The sequence below is a fragment of the Phaethon aethereus genome, assembly GCF_964289735.1.
Source record: "Phaethon aethereus genome assembly, chromosome: 16".
NCBI lineage: Eukaryota > Metazoa > Chordata > Aves > Phaethontiformes > Phaethontidae > Phaethon > Phaethon aethereus.
The window spans coordinates 809,418-834,079 of NC_138592.1; the positions used below are offsets into that span (position 1 = coordinate 809,418).

The window sequence follows — 24,662 nt, forward strand, 5'->3', positions numbered from 1 at the left end:
CTCAGAGACTTTCCTAGGTTGTGTCTGTATTCCCTACCGATGTCAGATGCCACAGAACATCTCGCACAGCCCCAGGGGACTTGTCCGCAGCTTACAACCCACTCAATGGATTTACTTTTCTCAACATATTTCTTGCCTCTAAACGGGCTGCATACATCAGCGCAGAAGCGTAAATCCCCTTCTCCCTCGGTAGGCTGCCGGACGTGCATCTTCATACTTTCTCTTGACGCTGCTATTTGGATGCCTTCAATGGAAATGCACAACGTGGCTGAAACTCTGCTTTTCTTCTTGGCATTTGTCTGTCATGCTGAGAAGGAAAGCACCAGAGCGCTGGTGAGAGCCAAAGGCTTTGAATGTGTCAAGATGCACCTGGGACCAGCGCCCAGTAACTCACTTGGCCGATGCACAAAGGACAATGGTTGCCTCCCCAGGCAGCAGGTGTTTCAACAAGCGCTGAACACCTTATCCCATTGCCAAGGGATTCAGACTGAAATGGGCAACTCAACCTTCTCTGGAAGACTGGTCATGCCTCAAAGCGGAGATCACAAATATCAGGTGGGGGAAAGTCAGAACACGGAGCACGAAGGAGAGCTGGGTGAGACCATGGAGGACGCACTGACATGGCATTTGCAGGTAGTTTGCACTCTGTCCTCCAGGCTGAGAGAAAGCCAGAAGAACACTATGGACACCGGGCACAGGAAGGAGAGGGACTCCCTTCCATGAATGCTTTCACTGCTTGTAGAGACAAAGAGGGTGGATGTCACCCACCATCTTTTCTACCCATTGTAATAAATATTGCCAGTGGCTTTTGATTGGGAATGGGTTAAAGAGAGGAAGGAATTATTGCATGTGGGCCATTCCGGAGGTTAGAGGAGAGAACTTAAAAAAAAGTTGATCTCCTGTCTGGTCTAAAACTCACTGAATCCAACAGAAACTCTCCTGTTGCCTCCAACAGGCTTACCCAGGCCTGATGGAAATGGAGGGCACCCCTGATAAATTGCCAAGACCTCCTTCAACATGACATGTGCAGGTCTCATCCCTTCTGGTCTGAGCTGCCCAGCCAGGGTAGCGACACAAACCACAGCAGCTTCGTGCTGGTGTGGGCACGGTGGCAGCTGTCCCTGCGAGGTTTGGAAGAAAGCATGGCCGCAGAGCAAAGAAACCGATGTTCGCCTTCTAACAATGTCTGATTTCTTGGCACCCTCCACCCAGAGACCTTTCTTTGTGCTCCTCAGTAACACCACAATGCAGGCAAGCTGCCCCAGCACCTGCCGTTCAATACGTCACCTCACTAGGTCAACGGCCAATGTAAGCAAGTATATGGGGAAACAATAAAAATGGTATATAAAACAAAGTGTCCACCCGATGTCCTGGTTTCCAACCCTCTTTGCCAATTTCTGCCCCATCAGTCTTGGTTGTGAGGATATATAAAGCCAGCACAACTCCTTGGTGTGGCCACGGCAAGACACAGACTGAGTCAGAAGAATGGGAAGACTGGTCGGGAAAGGTAAAGATGCATTTGCAGACTGAACAGCTTGATATAGGCATTGCTTCTCCTTGCTTTGGTGTGTCTCTGTAAGTGCCAGTTCTCATCAGAAGTCCGCTTCCTGCAAAGACTGATATAGATAGGTTGACGGTTGGACTTGATGATCTTAAAGGTCTTTTCCAACCTTAATGATCCTGCGTGATTCTCTGTGAAATATCTATGTTTTCTGCAGGTTAAGCTTTCTGAATTACTTGTTTTCTTAATATTGTAAGAGCATTACAAACATTATGAACAATTCCCAAATATTTTTCAGAGAGGTAGATAACACTTTCACCTTTTTATTTGATTCTAGCCTCCTCCATAACTTCCGTTCGTTCCTCAATTAATTTCAGCTCCTGCTTATTTGCTAGTTTTATCCCAGTTGTAGGCCATTACACGCTCTTCGGCAGGCATGAGATCGCTGCAAGCACCACTCTAGCTTACAGACACACCGGGGGTTTTCAAGGCTGAGCCTTCCGTTAGCGCTTTTAAATCCCCAGGCACCACCTGAGAGCCGTGCGTCATTATTGCACAAAAGCTCACGAGCTCAGGACCACAGACCCGACCCGGGAGTGGATCCATGGCTCCCAAGCGTGGCTCTGTGGCCAGCCGGGGCCATGCCGCTCTGACCTCTGCGGCTGCCCTCCTCTTCCAGGCGCCGGCATGGCGAAGCTCTGCACCCTGAGCATCCTCCTGAGCCTCCTGGTCCCCGCTCACACCACCAGGTCACCTGACTGCGGGGGCATCCTCACCCCGTCGGGACTGAGCTACCGTAAGTCCAGACCCCGTATCCCCCATGGCGTCAGCAGGGAGGGGAGGCAGCAGCATCTCTCCGTCCAGCGGTGACATACCAAACGCTGTCCCCAGAAGCGTACGCCGTTACTCAGCTCACGCTCCTCAGCCCCTTTCTGTGGCCAGTAACGGGGGGTTCGTAAGGGGTGGAAGTGTGTCACCTGGTGGGATGTCGGTCTGTGCATCAGACCCCAAGGTCCAGAGGGTCTCACGAAATATCTGCCCTATTGCACAGTTGCTGAGGTTTCAAAGCCACATGCAGAGACGGTCCTTGGGCAGGACCTAATGGCCCCGGCAGCCCCAGACCTGTTTCTCGGCTCCGCAAAGCCCAGCAGGTGAGTCGTGGCTCTGCCTTGCCCAGGCTTTGCCACCGTACCACTGGGCCGCACTGGTGTTTGGCTGGAGTGCTTTGGATATCGTTACAAAAGGCATTTTGCCAGCGAAAAACTCTCCTGGAGACCAGCGCAGCTAAACAGCTAAACCGGAGCGGTTTAGAAACAAGCTCCTGGCTCCTCCTTTGGGCTCTAAGGGCAGCAGCCCCAGTGCCACCCTCGGGGCACTGATTGATTGATCCCTGCACATCTCATGGATTTTGGGGGTTTTCCCACTGTGAGAGCAGCCAGGGATTGCACATGAGACTGTGCTGGTCTCCCGACACCTTTGTTTCTGCTCCAACAGGGACCAAATTAACTCTGTCAAAGTCGCCGAGCTGTCTCTGTCGCTCATCCCCGACACCGGGCTGCGGCTGAGCATCGATGTGGACCTCGGCATCACACCTGCACCGTGAGTGCCGGGGCCGCGGGGCTGGAAGCAGCCCAAGCTCCCGGCCCGAGCGACGGGGCCGCATCCAGCTGCTGCTGTCTCCCTGCGGGAGCAGGAGGGGCCGGGGCGTGCGGGACCGGGAGCAGCCCCTGCGCTCCAGCCTCCACCTCTCCTCCCTCGGCACAGCTCGACCGCCAAGGTGATGAGACTGTCCATCCTGGCAGACCTCCACGTGGAAATGAACCCTGAGGGGAACCTGGAGCTGGTGACCTCTGCCTGCAAACCCACCGTGGAGGAGATGCAGAGCACCGAGGAGACGGAAAGGTCGACCCCGCAGTTTTCCTTGTTATGGGACCTGGGTAAAGGGGTAAAAGAAGAAACTGAGCCACAAGCATTTCTAGGCAGGGAGGTGATATGACCAAGATCTGCTCACTGCCCCAAAGGCTTACAAAGGTTACCACGAATCCTCTATCTTCACGGGAAGAACTTCGTTATGCTTGCAGGGTTGGTTTCCCCCGTTTTAGGAGAGTTTCGTTCTCCCATAAGGGAGTGGATCTTTTTAAGTAGTGCAGCAGGAACATTTCTCATGCAAGTCCAATGGCAATTCTTCAGTCTTTTAGGATTCTGAATTGTAATCATAGCTTAGTAGATGATAGAAAATAATGGTAATACTGTCTCTGGATGCCTTTTGGGTCAGATAAAAGGCACTCGCCACCCTTGGCTGAGCTGGGTCTTGCCTAACATCTTCTGTTCTGTTGTTTTCATCCAGCAAGTCCTCTAGTTCAGACGTGGACAAGGAGATTAATGCCGATAAGGTAAGATAAAGTTTGTAAAGGTGTGAGACAGCAGAAGACAAAGTTGTACAGTTCTGTAAGAATCAGAGCACTTTAAGTCAACTCGGTGCTTTGCCAGGTGTCCCTGCAGCCCCACACACGCCGCAGCAGCCCTGCGGTCACCGAACACTGCCATACCCATCCTCCAGCTGCCGCGCGGCCAGATGATGGGGACACCCGCGTCAGAGGCGTTCGGGGGACGCCCCTGGTCATCTGCCACCTCTCTTCTTGTTCTTTATTTCATAGATTTGCCTGGAAGTCTCCAAATTGCTGCTTTTGCCAAACGAACAGCTGATCTCTCTGACGGGTGAGCCTTTGGCTTTCGGTCTCCTTACTAAGGGCTTCGGGGCTTTTTGGAGCCAGGCACGACATGGGATGGGCTCCCACCCCGCAGCAGAGACCCAGCAGCAGCGGCTCTGCCGCTGTCATCTCCCCGGGGACCCGCTCCCTCTGCCCGGCGCTCTTTCCCTGGCTCTTTATTCGGGAAACCCAGACGCTTCCCAGCGCCAGGCTGCTGTCACTGGTCCCTCCTCCTCCTGAGCGTCCCTCTGCTCGGTTTGCAGCTCAGTTCCCCGTCACGCCGAGCTGCCAGGTCCAGTACCTGCCCCTGGCCGCACCCATGTTCTCCGAGCAGGGAATCACCATATCCTTGCAAGTAAGTCCTCCCTTCCCAGCACTCACAGCACAGCTCCAGGCCTTGGGAGAGCCGCTTCCTCACAGTGCTATGTGCCCCGAGACACCTCGAACTCCTTTTCCCCTTGCCCGTGCCCCTGCAGACAACTTTCCAGGTGGCAGGGATGGCGATCCCCCTGCCAGTCAGCCCCGTGCCGTTCAGCATGCCCGAGCCGGCGAGCTCCAGCCCTTCCCACCTCACCCTGGCTTTCTCTGAGCACTTCTACACCAGCCTCTTCTTCGCCTTGGAAATGGCAGGAGCCTTCAACATGACCATCCCGGTGAGTAGAGCGAGCCAGGACGGAGTAGAAAATGTGCCGTTGGAGGGACAGCCCTGCCCCACAAATGGCTTGGAGGAGCCGTGTGCCCCGAAAAGAAACGAGAGTGCGTCTCTGAGTGCCCATGGGAGTCGCAGCCCCTCACTCCCAGGCTCCCGAAGATAGTGCTGGTCTAATGATGCATGGAGAACTTGCCGTGAAGAGTAACCAGAACGCTGCTCCTGGCACATGCTGGGATGCAGGGAGGTTCCTGCGTGTATGCGCAAGTGGCGCAGCACCCACCGCAGGGTCCGCGCAGCCGCGCTGGACACGAGCGGCGGCCCCAAGCAGCCGCCAGTCAGGTCACAAGCCATGCTTTGTCTTTCAGAGCCCGCTGACCACCGCCACCATGGCACAGAAGATCACGCAGGTTCGTTGCCGTTGCTGTCGCTCCGAGGGGCTCGGCCCCAGCTCGGGCAGAGCCCCCCAGCCGCCCGCCCACCGCCCCAGGAGTGCGTGGGGGACGGCTGCCGGGCCCAGAAATAACCCCCCTCCCTCGGCAGATGGGCTCCCTCTTCCAGGAGGACCTGCCGGTGATGCTGCAAGCCGTGTTCCGGAGCTCGCCTCGGGTGGCGCTGGAGGAAGGCGAGGCAGCCCTGAAGCTCTTCCTCACCATCCACGTCGGGGCAGGCTCGCCGGCTTTCCAGAGCTTCCTGAGCGTGAACGTGGTGAGTGCTCTGCGAGCCCGACCGCAGCCGCTGCCAGGGGCTGATTCCAGCCTGCGCCTGCCACAGCGCTCACGGTCCCCGGCAGCATTTGCCTCCGTTGGGTAGAGCAGGGCGCGGGCAGCACGGCGCAGGCGGCAGCACGCGGACAGCCTCGCCGCGTCTCACTACGCAAAGCCGAAGCGGGACAGTTTGCTCACTGGGACCCTGCCCTCTCTTTTTCCCTTACAGGATATGTCTGCAGGACTCCTCCTTAGCATCGCCGACACGAGGATGATGATCTCTGCAGCAGTGACAGAGTAATGAACGCAGCCGAGCTCCGGGTCCTGGAAGGGGACGTGCCCCAGCCACAGCAGGGGAAGGAGAGGCCAAGTGGTCCAGGGAATTCCTTAGCTGTTACGGTTTGGCTGTTGCAGAGGTAGCTCTATCCCAAGGGAAATGGTGAGACCCCAGTAAAGCGTCTAGAGAGAAAAGTGGAAGTCGCACTCATCCACCCCCACATTCAGCACAGGCGTACGCGGGCGACCGGCACGTGCCAACACCGACCTGCCGCACCACCGGCACCGCTGCCAGGGAGCGCACACACGCGACCGCCCCAGCTGCAAACACAGCCTGCAGCGGCGGGGGTCCAGCCTGCGCGGCCACGCTGGCTCCCGCGGCTTCCCGTCGCTCCAGCCCCCGCAGCCTCCCGCGGCCCGGCCCGCTCACGCCAGCGCAGCCTGCCCGCTCCAGCAGGGCCCAGGAGAGCCGTTCACGCCGGGTCCTGGGGGCCAAAACGTCCTCAAGCCCTTGCTGCTGCGCCCAGGGGGGAAATGATGGTTCCAGACGCCTGCTGAGACGTGCCCGGGCACCGAGTCCACTGCTGGCTCGGCCCTGGCCTCAGCCGCCGCGTCTGCGGGGACGTAAAAGCCACTGCTTATTGCAACTTACCACAAGCAGCTCCTGCGCTGCTCTTTGTTTTCCAGAGATGTCGAGCTCAGCCTGGCTGCTTCCGACGTGGGCCCCGTGCCGGTAGGTGCCCCCAGCCACGCACCCCCCAAGCGACCGAGCGCAGCCGCGTCCCCTCCTTGTGCCGCGCTGCTCTGACGACTTGCTGAACGCAACAGCCCGTGGCTTCGCACCGTCCCCTAAGAGCCTGGTCAGCTCGGCTGCACCAGCCGGCTTAGGCTGCCCTAAGCCAGCCCGGGCAGCGGTTAGCAGCAGGGAAAGAATTTCCTTTGGGTGCTCGCTGCACCCTGCAGAAGGGAGAGGCAGGTCCGTGCGGGATTAGGAGAGGTGCGGTGAGCATCCCTTGCCGGTCCCTGCCCGGCGCCTTCTGCTTTAGAGCCGCGCCGTAGGCGAGCTGACCGCGCGTGTCCCTTTGGCAGGCTGCCCTGCTGGAGGAGCTATTTTTGCCCACAGTCCGTGAGGAGGTACCAGCTCAGATGAACGGTGAGGAGCCGGGAGCTTTGCGGCGGTGCTGCCACACAGGATGCGCGGCGAGGACGAAGGCAGCACCCAGCCGGCAACTTTCCCTCTTCTATTTTTTTTTCTAGTGGTCCTGAGCGAAGGCGTGTTCCTGCCCCACGTCTCCAGCTTTACCTACGCTGACGTCAGCATCACGATTCACAAGGTAAGAAATAAGACGTTTTGGCTGCTCCCTGCCACGTTTGATTTAAGGGAACCCGGGAGCGCTGCTTACTTCCCGCCTCCAGAATAAATCGGATCCTGCTCCTCTAGCCGCTAACCTGCAGAACCAAGTTCCGCTGCTTTTCAAAGAGGCATAGCTCCTCCCCAGCCCCCCGACACGAGCAATAGCGGTGTTGGAGCGGCCACCGGCCCGCGCAGGGCCCCGTGCCGGCTGACGCGAGCCACGTCGGCACCTTGCTCAGCCCTCGTCCCTCCCCTCGCTTAGGACTACGTCTTGGTGCCCTGCAACCTCGAGCTACGGGCGCGGACTGGAGTAGAGCACAGTGGGCCGAAGTCTCACGACCGGAGTAAAACAGTGGAAAGATTGTTCTTTTGACTCTGAAACCGTGCTTTCTGTTTTGTCACTGAAATGTTGAAAATCTTCTTTCTTGCCTTACTAGAACAACACTTTCTCATATTTAGGCTAATAACGGCATTGCACTGGCACCTTTCTCTTCCGGTCCTGCTCTTGGTGTTTGTCTTGCACGAAGGGGACGGGTTGTGACAATGCTCCGTGCTTTAATTAAACATTTCTCTTTAATACTGCATTTTCTGGTATGACTATTGACTTTTTTCCTCTCAATGATTCGTACCCAAAGACACATGAATTTTGTCTTTCTAAGAACTGGTACCAGCAGAGCTGTCCAGACCTCACATTTAATTAAGGAAGCATGAACATTCCACTAATTTATAAGGATGCAAAGCAGCCCCGTGCCTCTCAGCTGCAGAATGACATGGCCCCTGCCGACAAGAGATCTTTCATCTGCTTTTCCTCCATTTCTCCTGTTACTATGGGAACATTACGGCTGGTGGTTTTCCCTGGGTCAGAAAGAAGGGGGGGGAATCAGTCTGCACGATGGTTTCTAATTTTAGACTTGAAGGCAGTTGTATTTTCAAAACTATACTTCTGACAACGCTCAACACAGAGAAAATGCTGGGCGGCACCCGACGGCACACGGGCAGACGGCGCCACGCGCCCGCCCAAGGGCGCCAGCGGCTGCGTTCGGCAATGTCGGGATGCTCTTTCCTGCCGACGGCGCATGCCTCCGCGCTCGAGAGGTTGTTCAGCAAACTCAAGGGGGGGGAACCCACAACAGGCTTGAGGGCCCCGAGCGGAAGGGTGGGCTGGTAACGGAGCTCCAAAAGCCGCCCGAGCCGCTCGATCGCCGGGTGCGGTTGGCAGCTGCCTCGGGACGGGCGAGGGCATCGCTGCGCCGATGCCCCGGACAAGCACCCTTATGGCCGGCTGCGCAGCCCACGTGAGCTCTGCCGTAGGGATGCCCACGAAACGCTATTAATTACACATACATCTGCTTTCACTCGCAACAGCTATACACATCGTTTCTTGCTTCTGGAGCTGCTGAAAAGCACTTCAAAGCCTCATATTTCAGAGACTCAGAAATAGGAAAGCAAACAAAACAAGCCAAGTTGATTTATTACAAGGAGTAAAAAACCCTGAAGGTTTATATGCCCAGCTTGGGGACCTGACTAATGATTTTAATGCCTGAAGTTGGCAATAGCGGGAACTGCTCCTAATAAAAGTTTCCTAGTAGAGCTGCAACCATTATTCTTTGACTAATGTATCTTAAACCAGTTTCCCAAAAGGAATAAGCCGGAGCAGTAAGAAGATGTATTTATTTGCCAATGGGTATTCTGGCCTTAGGCTTTACTGCACGGCTCTGCCTCTCCAGCGTAGGGTTGGGGTCACGGGAGCTGCACACCCCGACTGCCGGCCCCACGCGTCCTACCTAGGACCAGCCGCAGGCTCGGGGGCAGAGCTGGCTTATGCTGGAGAACTGGGGTCTTCTGCGTCTCCCTCCTGCCACCCGGCTCACCGAGCGGTGCCCAGCACGGCTGCGTCTGCAGAAGACGGCCAGTGCTGTCCCCAGCAGTCACCTGGGTTCACCCGGAAAAAGAAATGCTGAAAAAAGTGTTTGCATTAGCATCTTTGGCATAAACAAAATTCATCATTTTCCTGGGCAGTACCCCAGGCTTCCGCAGGAACAGCCGCCCGGCAACGCACGGCTTCCCTTGCCGGAGGCAGACGGGGCAGGACGCGACACCGAATGGTTCAAACGTTGCAGAAACAGAGACGAGCCCCTTCGCCAGCCGAGGGATGAAGCTTTACCAGGGACATTCCTGGAGCAGGAGCTGGAGAGCCCGAAGTCCCGCGCACAGCCCGGGCAGCGCAGCCAGCCCGTCACCTCCCGCTCCCGCTGCTCCCCCATAAAAAGATTTTCCAGCGTGTCGGGATGCCGGCACGCTGGAAAACGACTGTTTAGTGTTTTTTCCACCGTGGACGGGATTGTCCCAGTTCTTATGAATTCTGACTTGCAGTTTCCTGCTCTGGATTTACTCCTGAACCCACCAGCAATTCAGAGCATTAGATTTACGAATTGCAGAAGTTAACGAGTTACGCTGAGGAGATGCTGCCCTTTCCTTTCGAGAAGGTTGCTGCGCTCCTCCCCGCCCAGCCCCGTGTGACAAATGGCACGATGGAGGCCAGGCCCCGGGAAGAAAAGCCATTTCCAGATGCACAAGAAGACTTTTCCACTTTTCTGTGATCCCAGGCTCACGCGCGCCCCGGCTCTGCGAGACCGCGCGCTCTCGTTACACGCGTCCCGCTGTCGTTTCTTTCTCAAGTCAAACAGACCCCCGGGACAGCGACAGATCACAGATCACTCCGTAGCATGCCTGCAAAACGAGTCCCCTCCAGCAAACCAGAACGCACGCAGAAAGCGCCGGCCAAAAGAGTGCGCGAAAAAGGTGCCAAACTTTACGCACCGTACAGAAGGCGTTTTCTCAGGAACAAAACCTCGTACAAACAAAGCCTGTTAGACCCACCTGCGGGCAAAAAGGGTGGATGAAGTGGAGCTCACGTGCTTCGGCTTGCCCAGTCACTCCAGTAAGCCCGCGGTGGCACAAAGCAGCCGCGAGCGCTCCGGCCGCGTGGCTGCCGGCGCAGGTCGGCGGGGCCGCTCGTGCGGCCCACCGGGTAACGGGGCCCCGTGAGCCCCCGAAAGGCCGCTCAGCCAGCCCCGCGGCATCCGAGAGGATGAGCAGCGCGTCTGAAGCTCCCTGCTCCCAGCTCACGAGCATGGCCCGACTGCCCACGTTGCTCCCTCACGCTCACACTCGGCTCCGGAGACACTCCCGCCCGTGGTTCAGCTCGTGCTAGGGCTGCCGCAGCGATGAGGAGACCAGGTTTGCCATGTGGCACAGCACGGGAGGGCTCCGGGCGGTTTGCCTGAACCGGGACCGCCGACGGGTCCAGCGCAGCCGCTGCTGCGTTCAGCGACGCCCCGGCAACACCTCGCCGTGGCGCTGGAAATTACTGCAACAGCCAAGGGCTTTGGCCAGGCAGGTATTGGACTGTCCTCACCTTCAGGCAGAAATGCGGAACAGGATATTGCCCTGATCGGTGCTGGACCTCTTCCGTGCGTCACCCATGCGTTAACGGGGACATACCACCAGCTGCGGGGACACTAGCAGTGACTAACACGCTAGTAAGAACGGCAAGTGCTGGGAAAAGCAGGTGTTTGAGAGGCCACTTAAGACCACAGATTTTTTTTTTTTTTTTTTTTTTACCCAGAATCATCTGTTTCTGTGAAATCAAAAATGCCTGAATTCTTTTCCCTGGGACATAGAGAGACCGACTGACTATTACACCAGCCTAAGCAGACGTGGACTACTGCAGGCAGATGGGCGTGCTCCAGCGTCACCAAACTTCCCGGTTACCTGGTAATGAAGTTTTCCCTTCACATTCTATTAGGAAATGCTCTGTGAACTTCGGAAGTTCAATTTCATTCCAATGTCTGCTTGTGGATTAGCATTTGGTCAGTAGGTTACCTGGCCAGGAGCGGCCACTGAATATCCAAGTGTGTTTTTCCCAGGAATTTTGAGTGGAAAAAAGTTATCGAACCAAAAACCAAAATATCTGTTTGTCACAAAGGAACCAGATCCCATAGCAGGAGGCAGGACAGCTACTCTCCCTGAGAAGCATCAGAAACAAGAACCTCATTCCAAGCACTAAAAAGTAGGAATGTTTATTAAGAGAGTTACATGACAAACGTATCCTAAGCTCCTGCTCAGCACTTCATACCCTTCCGAACATGAACGGTGACATTTACTTAGAAAGCCATAGGCAACAAGTCCACTTTTTTATTATAGCAAGAACAATTTTCCCGCAGAGCAAATTTAACAATTCCGCTGCAGCTCCACCCGCAACCGCCATAACTCTGACCCCACAATCATCCTAATTTCTCTCCATAAACATTTTGTACACAGAGCTGCCTACCAGGCTTTGGCTTACACAAGTATCTTCTTAGACTCACACGAGCCAGTTAACTTTAAAGTGTCTTAAGCTTTATCAAGAATCTTGAATCAAGTTTAGAAAAGAAAAGTAGCTAATGCCGGTCTCGATGCGCCATCCTGCTGGTCTTTCTTCCTCTTTCTCTGCCCAGAAAGACCTCCCGGTGCCTCGTACCCACCAGCTCACACAAGAATCACCAGCAGGCCCTGAAGAAGCGCAAGGAGTGACACATCCACGTTATTTCCCGACTTTGAGGGATGCTGGTTCACAACAGCTTGTCAGCAACACGCAGTGAACAAAAAAGCCTCTTGCAAAAAATCCTCAGGTCAAATTTGTGATAAGGAGGGCACAGTACCCCTCGGGAAGTGCCAGAGAATATCCCAGCTCCTCTGGGACATCTCCAGGATGCACAGGGCTGGAATTCGGTGCAATTCCAGACACTCTGAACGGTGCCACTTGAAAGGGCTGGCCAGACCCCCTGGACCCACATCGGAGCTGCTCTCGCAGAGCTCTCCAGAAGGGAAAGGCAGCCTGGACGGGGAAACCAGGACCTGCCCCCGGGGCTGAACATTGCTGGTTGCGTACCTGGCTTGATAGTGCTCACGGGCATGAAGTAGTACTCGGGCAGCATTTTCAGGCAGAGCCACCCTGTCTGGCCTTTCAGGGCTAAAGATCTACGGCTCTGGCACACTAAGCCGGCCCTGGCAGGGTCCTGCTGCAGGAGTCAGCTGCCAGAAACAGCCCGGGACCTGCACCGGTGCCTTGCAGGAGGAAACAGCCTTTCTGAACACTTACCGCTAATATCTGAATATCCACTTTTATTAAGGGAATGCCCAGCACGTTTGGCAGAGGGATCCCGATGCCCAGAGCACCTGCAGGGGACAGACAGGTCCTTACACGCCGCGGGAGGGGTGAGCCCAGCTCCCACCCCACGACAAAGCTGCTCCCGGGGAGGGCGAAGGCAGGAGCTGCTCGGGAGGCACGGACTGCGGCACCACCGCGCACCGTGCGTTGTGGCTTCCCTTGTGTTCTCTGCCACCAACTGGTGCAGGGCCCTTCGGACTGAAGCTGGGGTGGGATGGTGTAAGAATAAGGTTTGGACTTTGAACTACAGACTCAAAATGGGGATTGCAGACCTTGAATGGCTTCAGTGCTCCTGCTACAGCTTTCAAGCATGCACACGTACCCCTCTCCCCTCCTTCCCCAGAACTCAGCCAAAGCACTCCCAGCGTTACAGCCAGCCCGGTCACCTTACCGTTGATAAGGGGCAATAGCGTTTCTGCCAGCAGGCTGCTGCAGTGGGGCTTCAAGTTCGAGATCTGAACCAGAGAGGGAAGAAGCGCCTGAGCGGTGCTGCCAGGCACACGACAGCGGCAGCACAGCCCAGCGCTGCGGCTGGAAGACAGCCAGTCCTCGGGACTGGAAATCACTTCCCACTGACACAGAAAAAGAACAAATAGTCCCTCTATTCTTTAAAGCAAATCTACTTTTCTTCCTCAAGTTGTATTTGGTGCTTCCTTTGGGAAACCTTCTACCAGGCAGAGCTCCTGCTGGAGCTCCGTGTAAGCTTCGCCTGAGCAGGGGTGAATAAACAGGCAGACTTCAGGCTTTACATTTGCATTATTAGAAAAGGCAGAAGAAAAAAAAAAAAGCAGCGAAAGAAGAACTGCTACGACCTACAAAGTAGAGCAGCTAACAACTAAGACCGTCAGCAGACGCAATCCATCACAGCCAGGACACGTTACAGCATCACCCAGCGAGCGTGCGTCCCCCTCCTTCCCCAGAGCCGGTGCCCAGCGCGCGGCCACTCTGCCCGCCCAGTAAAGCCTAGACCGGTACGAGAGACTCACGTTACTGATGCCAACATCAGAAGACTCCAAGGAGAGGGAAGTGCTGCAGGAAAGGAAAGCAAACAGCACATCAGACACCGAGTCACTGGCGAGGGCTCGCAGATCCCTGTCGTGAGACCCTGCCACCCCCGCTGCACCGTTACTCAGCCCGGGGGCAAGGGATCTCTGCGAGGCATCATCGGGGCACCCGTAAAGGGATCGCAATAGTGTAACCCAAAAAGCAGGCACTGCCACACTTGCAAGGGAGAAAAGAAAATAGGAAAATAAAAGCTTCACCTAATTTTTATTTGCTTGTAAATGAAGCAGTACTGCAACAGGGCTTGCACTAGCTCTGGGCTTCCCCTTCCCTCTCCCGTGCCCAGGCAGTTATTCACCTTGGGAAAGGAGGCAGCTCCTGTTTAGCTGAGAGCAGAGCTTCTAGAAAAAGCATCCAGTCTGGATTTAAAGATCACGAGCTCTGGAGAATTTGCTACAGCTCCTAATCTATCATTGCAATCACACAACTATCTCCATAGCTAAAATGTATGCTTTATTTCCATTTGAATTTCTCTTTTCTACTTCCATTGAATCTTGTTTTATCTTTGTCTATTGAATTAAAAGCCCTTTGATGCATTTCTGTTCTCTATATTGCCGCATACAAGCCATGCCAATGCCGCTTCTAAATCTAACTCTTTGACAAGCTAAACAGCTTGAAATCCTCAAACCTCACACTGTAAGAAATGCTTTCCAATCTTTCATCACACCCTGACTGGCATTAACGACACCACCTTCCTTTATTCCTTTATCACTCATGTCCAATATCAGACATTCCGAACTACTGCCCAGGATCAAAGTCAAGGTGACAGTCTTACAATTATGCAGGTTACCTCATTTCTCCTTGTTATAAAACTGACACAGACTTTTCCTCCAGTCTCCTAAAACTTCCCCACTGCTGTAAAGTTTCCTGAACACCAGCGATACCCGTCCACCTCGTGCCATCAGCCAGGTACGAAATTCTCAGATTCAGGAAACGAAATGTCTGTTTTACAGACACCGAAAAGCATTTCAAGTCAGCGGCTCCAGAGCTGGTGTTGCAAGGCAGAGAACATCACCAGCCTGTAAGAGGGCAGCAGCACTGCCTGGCTTTGCCACAGCCGTGTTTTGTGCGACACTCTTCTGCCGTGGTTCAGGCAGCTCCAGCAGCGCCGCGTCACCGAGGGACACGCTGCTGCAGCACTCGGGGCACCCCTGAGGAACTGCAGCCCTCGCTGTTGTCCTGCTCTCTTCCAGCCACTGCTTCCCAGAAAACTGAACCTGCACCCCGAGCTCCGGGAAGGCCGGAGTTCCTCAGCACGGCTGAAGAGCCGGGGCTGTCTCAGGGGAGCCCGCAGGCTTTGCTGCGCGCACCCCGACGCAGCCGCTGCGGGGACAGCCTACCTGCCCAGGGACAGCCCCAGCACCAGCCTGCCTCCAGCAATCGACACGTGGGCGTTTAGACCGAGGTCCTGCAAGACAGGGAGAGGGTCAGCCCGTGGAGACGTCACCATCCCAGCTGCCAGTCACGCGGCTGGCGGCACGCTTCACCAGTTTGAGCTCTTTACATCCAGACTTACGGCCTTCAGCAGCAGGAGGTTGAGGATGGGTCCATCTAAACGCTTAACGAACACCTGAATCATCACCGAAAGCTCAATGGTGGCTTTGTTTTCTTCCAAGAGAATAAGCGGGTTCCCAGACAACGTTAGCTTAACGCTCAGAGGACTGGTCCCACGGCAGGTGGAGCACTGTGGGAATTGGGGACACATGGAGGTGGCTACCCGCGTCCCACATGCTGGCCAGGCAGGGCTCTAGCAGTCCTCTGGTAGTCTCTCCCAGCCCCATAACTCTGTAGGACCTCCCCCAAGGTCATGCAGACCTTGGAAAAGCCGAATTTTACAGAGCAAATAGGTCCAGCAGCACGGATCAGTACTCCTTGCTGCAGGCAGTGAGGGGCTGAGGAAGCCCAGGTGGACACGAAGGGGTCTGTGGCCGTAAGAGGGTGCCTGTGGTGCCCAGGAAACGGGAGATGCCAGACATTTATCAGCTCTCTCTGTCAATGACTGTGAGCCGCAAGAGAAGACGTTCCCCTGCTGAGGGAGCGGGAAAAGGCTGGCTGCAGCCGGCGGCACACAGGAGAGCGGGCACCATGCAGAGGCTGCTGCGGGCTTGGCACAAACCTCTGGTCCCTTTACCCGCTCCCATCAGCCGGTCTGGCGGCAGCGCAGCCGCGAGCTGCGCCGGTGCGGCTCGGCCGTGGTGCACACTCAGCGTGGCCGAGGGGGGGGAGCAGAAGACCAGAGACCTTTGGCAGCAGCGCCCCGGCACGTCCAAGTGCGTCGCTTAGATGGCTTCAGAGCTGCCAAGTCACTCACCCCAGCAGGAACGAGGGTCGCGATGGCTTCTTGCAGACCGCTGGCACCGGAGAACTGTTGGAACAAAAGCGCAAGCAGCCCCACTGAGCGCTCCAGCCAATTTCAGCGACACCCGTCCTGCCGGGGCCACCCCTCTCCCCCTTGTGTCCCAGGTCCCAGCCAGCTTGTTTGCACTCCTGGGGCCAGGCCCCGAGCCCTCACGCCCTGGCTGTCCCCAGCGATGCCGCGGGCAGCTCAGCGCCACAGCCCTCGGTTATGGCAGCACCCCGAGCGCTCCGCCTTCTCCGTCGCTGCCGGCTGCCCGGCTGATTCCCGGCCAGCCGTTAAGGTGAGAGCAACCAGCGAAGGAGATACAGCCCAGAGGCTTTCAACATCTGCCAGCGTGTAGAGCCCTAATATTTCCCAGTGGAAGAGCAGATCGGGAGTACAGAAAACGCATACGCCTAGAGAAGTGCATCGCACGCACCAAGCTGCTTTTCTCAGGGACGTTTTGCAGACTCCTTGAAATGGATTACAGACCGCCCGGACACCAGGGCGTAAGCAGTACGCCGCGGTTTCAACGGGCACCCCTGGGGCTGCCCGCACAGACACGAGAACGGCCGAACGTTACACGTGCTACTACAGCTTTCTGAGAAGAGCAGTAAGGAGGCAGCGCCGGGGCTGAGCGCGTGCGAGCGAGCGGACGCAGACGCGGGCCCCAGAGGCTGCGCACGCCGTGAGCCCCTGCGCCCCGAGCTGAGCGAGGGCCAGGCTGACGCGGGTCCCTTCCGCCTCCGCTGGCATCACACGCAGGCGCTGCCACACTCACGGTTTCTGGCGTGCAGGTGAAGGTCTGCGGCGGTATCTGGATCAGGAGGGAAAGGACCGCGTTGAGAAAGCTCTGGCGCAGTCCCAAGACCAAAAGCTTGTCCAGCAGCGGAGGCAAAGTAGAGGGGGACGAGTCATGGGGGATGATGCTGCCTCCCACCTGCTTCACCGCACCCTGCAAGGAGAGGCGACAGGCTAAGCCGGGCCGCCAGAGCCGCGAGGCGCGCCCAGCTCCTCGAGACGGAGAGCGCGGGGCCCGTGCCGGCGGAAAGAGCCCTCCTCTCGCTGGCAGCTTGGGGCAAGCGTTGGACTCGGAGCAACTCCTCCTCTACTCTGAGGCGCTGATAAAGGCCAGAGGTGTACCGGAGGCCTTCTGAGCCACCAACGCGCCTTGTCCAAACCACAGCTCGCTGCTTCAGTTCATCCCTGAGATCTCACTGCAGGAGCGAACCAGCAGCGCCGGCGCTGCCGGCCCGGCGGTGCCGCCGCGTCCCTCCCGCCGGCGCCCAGCCGGGCATCAGCCGTCCCCGGACGCTGCAGCGGGCTTGCCCCGCTACCCTCGACTTGCTGCGGAGACCAGCTCTGACCACCGCGGCTGACGGGGCAAAGACGAGTCCCGACGCAGCTGCACTGAAGCACGGGCAGCAGCGCGGATCGAACGGCCGCAGGGTTTGCTATCGGCCCTTGCTATCCGCCATTGCTTATGTCCCAGCTGCTTCTCGCGGGCCACGTGCTTTTATTTACGCTCTCCTGCTTGAAAGTACTGTTATTTTTGCTGGGGTTTTTTTTCCCCAGTGAGACAGAAGTAGAAAACACAACTGCCAGCTTGGTTTAGCACCCACCCAGCCACCATAGCGACCGACTAGCGAAGGCAAAAAGCAGCAACGCCCAGTCCGCGGGCAGGGCAAGGGGGAGGACGAAACCTGCTTGTCTGACAGTTAGACGCAGCGGCCAGGCAGTCTCAGGCAGCCCCAGGGTAAGTTTGCAAACTGAGCAGACGAGGGCTTGAAGAGGAGTACACACAGCCACTTAGTGGTGTTTTGGATAAGGAGCTAAATATTCATGTAGCATTTCCAGAACAAGTCCTCAGCCCAGCTCCTCCATGTGGCTGCGCTGGAAGAAGACAGCGGCTCCCAGGGGATGAGGCGAAGGGTCTGAAAGGCACCACGCTCGCAGGGTCCCGTCGCCCAGCGTTAACTTACATCTAAATCCAACCCAAGGAACAAGCCAGAGGTAAACGGGAGGCTGGCCAGCTGATAGTGAATCGTTCCTGCTGTTCCGACCGGGATCACCGCTTCACAGAGAAAAAAAAATGATTGTTACAGCATCAGGAAATATGCAGCGACACAAACTGCTCCCCTGACCCCAAGGCCACCAGCCGGACCTCACACCCACAGCCAGGTCCCCAGCATGCGCTTCTCTGGGATGCTCGCTGCCACTCAAAACGGGCAAAACCTCCCCAAATTCAGCTCTGTAGGATCTGCATTTAGAACGTAGCCCCAAGAGCGCACCAAATAAGCTAAATCCAAGGGTGATGTATGAAAATGGCATCAGGAGGGTCCGGGTGCGAGCAGTCCGCTTGGACTGCTCAGGTGTGAATTCGAGGTTCGGCGACAGCCCTGCAGAAGCGCCGCTCCTCCCTGACGCGCTGAGGACTAGACGTGGGAAAGGACACTTCCTACCACGGGACTGCGGGGAACGAGGGGAAGCAGCACCTCCTCCTCCACAAGAAACGCACCGTTGAGAGTGCCCAGGAGCTGGATGTTCACAAGGTTGACCACAATATCAACTACCGGACACAACTGCAACGCAAAGCAGAAACATGACCGCTCAAGCCCCCTCGCCACCCCTCTGCAGGGAGCCCTCACCCGACAGCCTGACCAAACCCACTCCTTTTAATCTAAATCCCAGGGAAACACGTGCGCGTGGCGTTAAGGCAGCAGCTGGGATGCTGCGAAGGACTTGGGGGCAGCGGCGCATCCCTGGAGCTGTGGTACCACACCAAAGGGGACTGCTTAGAACTGCGGAATATTTCGGGCATCGCCCCGTGGCAGAAACACGCCGGCAGCCGCCAGCCTGGCCCAGGGCATCCCTGCCGAGCGGCGCGAGCCAGTGAGGTGGGAAAGGAACACAGAAAGACGGCGCAGCTTGCTGTGACCTTGTAACGTGCCGATCCTGACATTTCTGTGTTTCGGCTATGAAAGGAGGGCAGTCTTCAGGCTTACCAAACCGGGCAGAGTTGCTGTCAGCTGGTTAAGCACTATCTCATTTACTGATAGGGAGAGTAAGCTGGAAAGGAAAGAAAAAAATTTCCAATCACTACAAACACTTCTCCAGGACAGGAGACCAAAGGATCTGCAGCCTTCGTTTTAGACACTACTACGTCCTCAGTCATCCCTTCAGGGACAGCGCTGCAGCTAATACTGGCAGGAGCAGGGGCTGTGCAGAAGGCAGGGAGGGCAAGGAGCTGCTCGCCTCACCGACGGGAGAAGGGGCTGATTTCTAAGAAGTGAAGGCTTCGGCGCTTGGGGTGTGCGGACACCATTGCATGAAAGCAGCGAGCCTCTCGCAGCGTAACCCGAGTTTGGTTGTCTCCCTCTGGTATTTAAATCAGTGCTGTAGTTAAGGGAAGGTGGAGTTGTTATGGTGTATCTCCGCATTAGCTATTGGAAACAAACGAATTTACACGCGGAATAACAAGAGGAGAGATCTGCTGTGTAGCATTTCAACACTGCTGCTGAACAGATCACTCCGGGATGCGTGATGCCTGCAGGCAGCACAGGGCCATTTACTTTTGATAATCAATGTATTTCCGGACTGTTGAGTTAGAACATGCAGCAGCACACTTGGCAAGGCACAGACAGCAGGAATTCATAATGCATCTCGTTGTTTGTGCCCAAGCTCTGCCTATAGACACATCTGAGGAACTGCCACGAAGTCAATCATCGCGCGCAGGCACACTCCCCCTCACCCCACGGGGAGCTCCCTTCCTGCGCACCATCGCTTTAATCCTGCTAAAACTTAAAATACGACTCCCAGAGCAGGTGAGCCGTGTTCTCTAGTCACTTACATAGTCTCTTTCAAAGCAGCTGCTGCCCTGATTGAAATATAATGCATAATGCAAAAAATAATTAGGAGAAATTCAATGAACCTGAAAAGTGAGTAATTCAAAAGCAATAAAAGAAAATATTTCCCATGATCAATTTGCTGCTGTATTCATCAATACATGAAGTCAGCAAATTCTTTCTGCCAAGAATTTAATAACACTGAGCGAGAGATGGGACGTTTGCATGGAACTACGCACACCCACCGCAGTCAGACCAGAAGTCCGTATGCCCAGCATCTGTCCGTGCCAGCAGCCAAGGGCAAAGTGTAAGACCAGGGCAAGCAGTGGTGCTGGTTTCCTAGAACGCTCCCTGCCCTATTATTCCTAGCCTTTGGACATCGATTCGCTATCTAAGTCTAAAAAAAGTGCATTCGAAGAGGCACCAAACCTCATACTTCAGATCTGAAAATTTCCACAGGCAAACGGGGCAAATTAATCCTCATCTTCCAACGACCCAAGTTTTTTGCCAGTTCCACTGAAGCAACTGGCTTTGGCAGTGGGAAAGGAATTACTTCCCTGAGGCCTGGCTCTGTTTCAGCTTAGCACCGTCTGCGTCCTGGCAGACTGTCTAGATCACTAGATAATGAAATGAGGATTGCGGGCAAAGGAAAACATAAATCCACAGGAACTTACCCAGAAAGGAGCTTGATCTTTATGGCGCCAAGAATGCAGAGGCAGTCTTCAATGACGACCTGGACCGTGCCCGATTCAAAATTTGTGCATTTAATGTTTGCAGTGATGTTCACATCCACTAAGATATCAATTAGTTCTGAAAGAAGGCCAACCAAGCTGAAAAAAGTAAACGGGTTTAACAGATTTCACCTCTCAGCCTCTAACCAGAGCAACTCAGCAATGCCAGTAGCCACAAACTGCACCTCCACCTCCTGCAACGCATTACAAATGCCACAAGCCATCTTCTGGTGCCTGTTCTGCTCTGTGATTTTATTATAGGTTAGAATCGCCCAGAAATCCATAAAAGATGCAAACTGTTGCACAACAGGAAGCCTGTGGGTAGGGGTTTCCCTTAACAGCCACCAGACACTCACCAGTTGCCGCTGAGCTCCAGCTTTGCGGCGATGGTCAGCTGGACCCCGATGCCTGGCAGCAGCACCACTGACAGCCTGGGCAGCCGAACCTTGACAAGGTGCAGGCTGCAAACAACAGCAAAAGCTGGCACAAATTAAAAGCATCTTCTAATAGCCCGGCAGCTGTACCCACTGGGGAACCCACAGCACCCACAGCACCACAGCCGCCTCCAGCTGGAGTATCGTAAGCAAGAGATACCAGCTCCAGGATGAGAGACGGAGCCCCAGCTGAAACCCAAAAGAAGGCAACCTAGAATCAGGTTGGGGTGGAAGCCAACTTCAGAGGGAAGTCAACCTTTTCCCTCTGTGGCCCCTTCCTCCCTCTCTCAGTGCTGTCAAGCATCTCAGATAGCAAAAGCCGCAGCAGTGCCGTCATTCTGCACCTGCATCCATAACCCGCAGTGCACTTCGCCATCCACTTTGCTGCTACACAGAAAACTTTTACTGGGTCAGAATTTCAGTATCAAAAGAGACCAAGGATAACTACTCGGGCCGATCGTGCCAACTGCAGCTTAGGTTTTGCTGCTTCAGGATTGATGGTGAAGGTGCGCTCACGGAGAAGCCCTCGCCCCCCACTTACCCCGTGATGCTGGTGGGAGCGTTCAGCAGGCCCCCTTCACCCATGATGTTTGGGAGCACAAGACCCTGCAGGTGCTGCTGGAGAAGCCCGTTCTGAAGTATGGCCTCTGAGAGTACTGGAAAACATCTCTGCGTGAGGACCGGCGCTTCCAGCAGTGACCTCGCTCTACTCGCTCAGATCTGTCCTGGCAAAGGCGTCACACAACAGAGCCCCATCTCTGCCCAAAACTCCTTATAAAGTCATTAGCTGTGTCGATGCAGTCAAATCACACCTATTTTACAACGTGCGCTAAACCAAAGCTGCCCTTAGTGAATTAACCAGGAGAGACAGCAGCAGAGACCGTCCCAGACCTCCGACGTAAAGGTTACAGCACGGTTGTGCACTACCAGAAATGGCAGCGACCCCACTCCGTCGTTCTGCCCCAACTCACAACTTGTTTCCCACCTGTAAAGGGGTTTTGGGGTTTTGTTTGTTTGTTGTTTGTTTTTTTTAAAATAAGCAACTTGAAACAAGCCTCTTTTTGTTTTGCTGGAGCATTGCAAATACTAACACGGCTGCTAAACTTCACAGCAGTTGTTTGCCAAATATCAGCTGTGCCGGTATGGAAATGAGAAACTAAGACAAACGGAGGAAATAATCCAGACCTAGCCCTGAAGTTCAGTATGGCTTTTTGGTGCCAAACGTGTCCCAGTTCTAGAGCGGCGAGATTTCGCTGACCCATTAACCCAGCGATGGCTCAGAAGCTCTGAGCAAAGTCTGCAGCCCTAGGGAACTATACAATAACGATGAAGACGCTCAGGAGGTTTTACTCCACATCACGGTCCCGCATAGCTTTAAAAACCAAACACAGCTCCTGTTTTCTAGTTACCGTTCTGCATTGCCCCTGGACTGACGGCACAGGACAGACCGGACAAGACTTCTTGAGAGGGCGAGAGGAGGCCACAGAAAAAGAAGATTCCAAAAAGCTTCAACATCGTGATCTCCAGAAGACTCCCCTGCTGACAAGGGAGACATCGGCGTGAAAAGTGGGGGAAAAGCCTCTAAGAGGAGATCCCGGTGTCCCTACGAAGAAAGAGGTCGAGCGAGAAATCCCTCTTCTACTCTTTATTACGCTCATTAAGACTCTGCTCGAGCCTGGGGCAGCAGGACCTTGTTCATATCCACACACGTGGACAGACTTCAAGCGTGAGTCAATAAAAGCCCTTTCCTGGTCCTTTGTGACTGGCCTAAAATATTCTACGCATTTACACAAAGGAAAGCCAAACTGCTTTTCCCCTGACCTGGTGTTTAAGCAGTCGTTATTTCAGTATCCCTTAGGTGAAAAGTTACACCGTTTTGGTGAGGGTCTTTGCCGAGGGAAGCATCTGAGGATTGTTCTTGTTCTTTCTAACTTTCAAATGCAATAAACTAAAGCTCAAGTGATAAAAATAAGCTAACTATAAAGTTATAAATAACAATTATTAACATAAATTATGAAACGATGGGCATAGGCAGATGATTAGGACCTTGGCGCACAGCAAAACCTCGAACTAAAGACGCCAAGCCACGGGTGTCCTTCCAGAGCTGTAAGGGGCTAACGCTGCTGCCGCACACGTCCCCCTGCCACCGCGCAGCCTTCGCCAGCCGAAGCGCGGAGGCACAGACCACGGCATTACCTGCATCAGCTGCAGCCAGCCGGGAAGGGCCCTCGGCTCCGCGCGGGCTCTTCTGGAAGTCGTCGAGCCTCTGCGTCGTCCTCCCTCCCTTTTTTTTTCCCCCCTACAACTGAGATGGAAGAAGTCGCCCTTATATAAAAACTGCAGCCGGCCAGACACACCTTTTCCTCACAACCTCCACGTCTCATGAGCAGGCATCCCTCAATACTCTTGCTCTTTGCAAGCAACACCCAGCTGCCACCTCGCTTGATTTATACGAGGTAACGTCACCGCTGACTTGACCGGTTGCCGTTTGCCTTTGTGGCCTGGATCACTCAGACGCCGCTTCCCCCCCCGCAGTCTGTCTTAAAAAGGATGCTCTGTGATGGTGCCCCGGGGGGGTCCCCATGCTTTGAGGAAACCAACTTTAGGAAATCACGAGAATTCCTGAAGCATCCACATCCAACAGGAGGCTGGTGGGGCTGCCTGCACGGGGAAGGCAGCGCACGGAGCACACGGGCACGGATCAAGGAGGCTTGTCGTAGGAAACGATCTACTTTTCCCAATCCCTGAGGAGTTGTGGGACTTACAGTGCTCATTCCTATTTCGAATGCAACACGGGAAAAAGATTTTCTTGACAAAAAGCAATGTGGAGAGGTTGCAGAAACCTGATAAATGTTGTCTTTGTTAAGACCGAGCTTCAAATTGATTTCAGTTGTATCTGTAAAGAGTGTCATGAATTGACTGTAAAAAACGAAGCTGTAATGAAATGTATAAAGCCAACAATAAATATCATTTTGAATAAGCAATGCTTATGCTAGCTCATTAAGCCAAGGGCAGCAGAAACATGTATTTCAACGGAAAATCTCATCCCACAGGGACGAAAATGTCATCCCTCAGCAGATGCCTTGGCCGGGCTTCACGGAAGTTTCCATTGTGCAGGGCCCTGGGCAGATCTTATCTGGGGACTTTGTTTGGGTCTGGTCACCCATGTTCAGCAGGGATGGACTCAGATGGAAACCGGGCAGCAAAAGGCTGCGAGATGACTGGGAAACTGGAGAGGGGCCGGCGCGCTCGACCTCGAGCAACAAAGACGAGCAGAGATACGATCGTTCTCCGCAAACACAGGAGAGGCGTAAATACTGGGGAGGGAGAGGAGAGCTGCTCAGGCTCAGGGACAATGTTGGCACAGGAACAAACGCGAGGGAATACGTCCAGGTTGAAGGTAGGAGAAAGCTGCTATCACCACAGTGAGTTTTGGGCTAGCTTTCCCAGGGGAATACAGAAGGCAGCAAAAACAGTTTTAGGATGCTCTTTGATACCAAACAAGGTGTTTTCCTGCAATAACAGCAAAGTGCTGTCACCGAGCAGGAAGGTCCTTCAGCAAGTGCTTCCAAGGACTCAGACCCAGCGAAGCAATCCCATCACAGAAACGCTTTACGAGCTCTTGTTTTATTTATCACACACTCAATCTGGCCTGCGTGTGGTGTGCCGACGACAGTCCCAGAAACAGGGAACGAACCCAGGCCCTCCAAGAAAGCTGGAGCAGTAGAGGGAAGTCAAAAGTCATCTCCACCACAAGAAGCAGCCCAGCTCCCTGCTGAGAGCGTGACTGCAGCGCTCGGTCAGCGAGGAACAGACACGGAGCAACACGACCAGCTCACCTC

At 55.0% G+C, this 24,662-nt stretch overlaps 2 protein-coding genes across 2 annotated transcripts; one reads left to right on the forward strand and one right to left on the reverse strand.

Moving 5' to 3' along the window:
• Positions 1–2,188: 2,188 nt before the first annotated feature.
• Positions 2,189–7,571, forward strand: BPIFB2 (BPI fold containing family B member 2; the record flags this gene model as incomplete). The annotated part of the gene is made up of 15 exons (XM_082007130.1): positions 2,189–2,297; positions 2,553–2,652; positions 2,996–3,100; positions 3,266–3,403; positions 3,849–3,894; positions 4,159–4,219; positions 4,476–4,567; positions 4,689–4,865; positions 5,230–5,271; positions 5,405–5,569; positions 5,798–5,865; positions 6,532–6,577; positions 6,934–6,997; positions 7,102–7,178; positions 7,461–7,571. The coding sequence occupies 15 exons, from the start codon at positions 2,189–2,191 to the stop codon at positions 7,569–7,571; spliced, it is 1,401 nt and encodes a 466-aa protein (XP_081863256.1).
• A 4,157-nt stretch (positions 7,572–11,728) lies between these two features.
• On the reverse strand, positions 11,729–22,465 carry LOC309410629 (BPI fold-containing family B member 4-like; the record flags this gene model as incomplete). The annotated part of the gene is made up of 15 exons (XM_082007065.1): positions 22,230–22,465; positions 21,362–21,476; positions 20,743–20,847; positions 20,330–20,485; positions 18,816–18,879; positions 18,329–18,392; positions 17,793–17,884; positions 16,592–16,765; positions 15,784–15,837; positions 14,989–15,156; positions 14,813–14,880; positions 13,397–13,439; positions 12,802–12,865; positions 12,342–12,418; positions 11,729–11,752 (listed from the first exon to the last, which is right to left on the reverse strand). Exons 1-15 carry the CDS (start codon positions 22,333–22,335, stop codon positions 11,729–11,731), a joined length of 1,374 nt encoding a protein of 457 aa, XP_081863191.1. The 5' UTR covers positions 22,336–22,465.
• Positions 22,466–24,662: the final 2,197 nt, after the last annotated feature.